Raw genomic sequence first — 3,947 nt, 5'->3', positions numbered from 1 at the left:
ATGGCAGAGGGTGTTGTGGCCTTGCTGATACTGAAGCTTGGTTTGGCCTTGGGGAGAGAAACTTCAATCTTAGGTGCAAAGAAGCTCTTCCATGAAGCAACTGCTCTTTCACGGCTATTCCAAGGAATCCGCGAAGTCAAGGAGGAGCTGGAGGGCATGCAATCCTTTCTCCGAGGTGCCGAGCGGTTCAAGGACACGGATGAAACCACTGCCAACTTCATCAAGAAGATCCGTGACCTCGCTTTCGAGATCGAGGATATTGTCGATGAGTTCACTTACATGCTGGAGGATAGATCACATGGAGCATTGGCCTCCAAGATCGTAAAGAGAATCAAACATATCAAGGCATGGCGTCATCTCGCATCCAAGCTGGAATACATCAAGCTCAAGATAGAGAGTGCTGATAGGAGAAAGGTGAGGTACGACATGAGAGGAATTTCAAGTGTAGCTGGCAACATCGACGATTGCTCGACATCTTCAGGTAATTTTGCAAGGGAAGAAGATCTTGTGGGGATTGGAAAGAATGGGGAATTGTTGACACATTGGTTGAAAAACAATTTGGAACAGCAAAGAAGCATAATTACTACAGTTTGGGGAATGGGTGGAGTGGGCAAGACAACATTGGTTGCTTATGTTTACTATGCTGTAAGACAGAGTTTGATGCAGCAGGGTGGGTAACTGTCTCTAAAAGTTACCTAATTGAGGACTTACTGAAGCAGATCATCAGAGGATTCATCAACAATGATCCACAGGAGGACTTGTATAACCACATCGATTTTTCTACCATGAGAATCACAAATTTAATTGAGCACATCCGTAATTATCTGCATGGTAAAAGGTATGTCCTAATTCTGGATGATGTTTGGGCTGTGGATGTTTGGTTTAAGATAAGAGCTGCCTTTCCTTCAGATAGCACCGGTCGATTTGTCATTACATCCAGGATACATGAAGTAGCACTGCTTGCGACAGGGAACTGTATAATTCAGTTAGAACCACTTGGACCACGACATTCATGGGAATTATTCTGCAAGGAAGCATTCTGGAAAAATGAAGAAAAAGTTTGCCCACCAGAACTTGAGATTGTGGCTCAAAAGCTTTTGGACAGGTGTAGTGGCCTACCCATTGCAATTGCATGTTTAGGTCGCCTGCTGTCGTTCAAAGAACCAAGCTATGATGTTTGGGAGAATCTTTACAAGGATGTGCAATCGCAGCTGACTAATAATGTGATCCTTGACATCAATGTTGTTCTCAAAGTTAGCTTGGAGGAGCTTCCACATGATCTAAAGAACTGTTTTCTACACTGCACCATGTTTCCAGAGGACTACTTGATGCCAAGAAAGAGGCTAGTGAGGCATTGGCTGACAGCAGGATTCATCAGAGAAACAAGCAACAAAACCATGGAGGATGTTGCAAACGACTATCTGCATAAACTCGTAAACCGAAGCCTATTGCAAGTAGTAGAGAGGAATCGAAATGGAGAAGTGCATACCTGTCGAATGCATGATATTATCCGCATTCTTGGTCTGGCAAAATCAGAAGAGGAATGTTTTTGTAGAGTTTATGATGGCTCCAGGGCCTTTGTAGCAGAGGGTACACGACGTTTATCGATACAGAGTTCAAATGTCAATCAGTTGTCTCAATCCGGTGCACCTCATCTGCGCCACCTCTACATCTTTGGGAGTGGTCTGAGTATTGATTCATTGACACCCTTTCTGAAATCTTTCAATTTGTTGTCATCTTTGGATTTGCAAGGGGTAAATATGAAGAGCTTGCCACATGTGGTCTTCAAACTGTACAACCTAAGATTTTTAGGTCTTAGAGATACTTACATCGAAATTATCCCACGATCGATTGGAAGACTTCGACACTTGGAATTCCTAGATGCTTGGAATACTAAACTGACGACCTTGCCTGAGGACATTGTGCAACTTCAGAAATTGCGATATCTAAATGTATATACTATTCCTGAAGAAGCAGATCGGAAGGTTGTGTTTTTCGGTGGAATCAGGGTTCCTACTGGAATAGTACAGTTGACAAGCTTGCAAACGCTGCAACTGGTTGAAGCAAACACCGAAACTGTACGCCATCTTGGATCTTTGACACAGTTGAGGTCTTTTGCTGTCAGCAAAGTGAGAAACGAACACTGTGTCGACTTGTGCAATGCTATCATGAAAATGAGACATCTTGTTCATCTAGAAATTACGGGAATAGATGAGAAGGAAATCTTACTGCTGGAAGCACTTCGTTTACCTCCTAGTCTTTCAAAGCTAAGCTTAGGTGGACAGCTTTGTGGAAAATCATTGTCTCACCTTATTTTTTCTCTTAAGAGAACCAATAACCTCACTAGGTTGACCCTAATCTTTTCTAAACTCAGGGATGACTCATTTAGCTGTCTGCTGAACTTGCACAGTTTGTACGTACTTCATCTTTTCAAAGCCTATGAAGGCAAAACACTGTACTTCGATGCAACATCATTTCCAAAACTCAAGCGCTTGTCAATATGGGATGCTCCCTGGCTGAACAAAGTTGACATAGAACAAGGTGCTATGCCAAATCTGGTTAAGCTAGTCCTCAGAGACATTCCAAAATTGAAGACCCTTCCTACTGGCATTGAGCATCTCAGACTACTTGAGGAGTTAGAGCTCCGAGATACTTCAGAGGATCTTATAGATAAGCTTCGGCAAAAAGAACCACCCATTGGATGTGAAGCTCCTAAGAGGATCGATCATATCAAAAGGGTAAGTATTTATGGCACCCAAAAGAATGTGAAGGAAAATATTGGGAGATTGCAGATCAGCAACGAACAAGTATTGGAAGAACCTTCCTCAACTCAACTGGCAAATATTCACTTGTAAACTTGCATGTTCTTATTTCTGCCTGTAATTTTTAGGTTGCCATTTGGATTACACCAAAATTCATTGCCATTGTAAACTGTTTTTTGGTATTATGCAATCAAACAACAGGTTACCATTGTCATGTGATGTAGATGGTTGCATTGACCAGATCAACAATTGCACTCTCCGTCCTACATACACTAGATCCAGCATAATTGATCACGGTAATGAGGGGAAATAAGCATGTTTGCACTAGTGAATTGCACAATCTTCTATAGAACAGAACTACAGAAGCAATTTATCGCGAGCAATCAAAAAACCAAACAACAGGGCTAGTGCATTTTGTCTTCCAGGTGATCAATCTTTTGTTGTTGTTGTGTGATCTTAGTAGTACTAATTAATTAACAGAACTGTGTTCATGTTTCTCCGAGCATAATGCCAAATCCAGACAATACTATTCTTCTCAAATTAAAGCAATGTGCATAAAAATAAAGTTCACAGCTCAATCCATGCTAGCACATGGGGCGACATCTTTTAAAAAATTAACAGTGGTCAGATGTCATGTAGGAAGTATTCTGACTGTGCCTATTATCAAGTATTAAGTTTTTGATCTCATTGACGCACAGTAGTGTTCCCTTCTGCAAACATCAGTTGTTCAGAAATGCCATGAGATTTCCAAATAAACCATCAATTGTTCTGTGGCATTGTGGCAAACAGGCAGCAACTACTGTCGCACTAGTGCACCCTATCTGCTTAACTTCAGAATAGGTGCTACAAATGCATTAAAAATTAGTACAAATAAGTTCCAATAAATCTGCTAACCTGATTAGCATCGGCCGGCGAATAATAGGTTGGCGCTTGTGCAGCATCTGTCATTCGGGAGAAAGGAAGCAGGTGCCGAATCTGCTTGAATCCGGCAGCGAGCGGCTAAGGGCCAAGAGCTGTGGCCTCGTCGCCACTTCACCTCGATTACCCCCATTGAGAGGATGGATGTACAGGCCAAATTGCATGCGGTTTTGTCGAAACAAGATTTCGGCAATAGTAAAAGGGGTGGCTATCAAGCTGGAAAAGTGGACTGGCTTAGAGACAAGGAATTTTATACAGGTTCAGGCC

At 42.1% G+C, this 3,947-nt stretch overlaps 1 protein-coding gene across 1 annotated transcript; it reads left to right on the top strand.

Moving 5' to 3' along the window:
* On the top strand, positions 1-799 carry LOC127753139 (probable disease resistance RPP8-like protein 4). Its single transcript, XM_052278610.1, has one exon. The coding sequence runs from the start codon at positions 1-3 to the stop codon at positions 676-678; it is 678 nt and encodes a 225-aa protein (XP_052134570.1). The 3' UTR covers positions 679-799.
* Positions 800-3,947: the final 3,148 nt, after the last annotated feature.

Source organism: Oryza glaberrima, chromosome 10, assembly GCF_000147395.1.
Source record: "Oryza glaberrima chromosome 10, OglaRS2, whole genome shotgun sequence".
In the NCBI taxonomy this organism is placed as follows: domain Eukaryota; kingdom Viridiplantae; phylum Streptophyta; class Magnoliopsida; order Poales; family Poaceae; genus Oryza; species Oryza glaberrima.
Note: the sequence above shows the minus strand (reverse complement) of the source record. Positions and strands in the feature narration are given on the sequence as shown.

Excerpts from the sequence above, each read along its gene's own strand:
- LOC127753139 (XM_052278610.1), top strand. The coding sequence starts at position 1 with ATGGCAGAGGGTGTTGTGGCCTTGCTGATACTGAAGCTTGGTTTGGCC.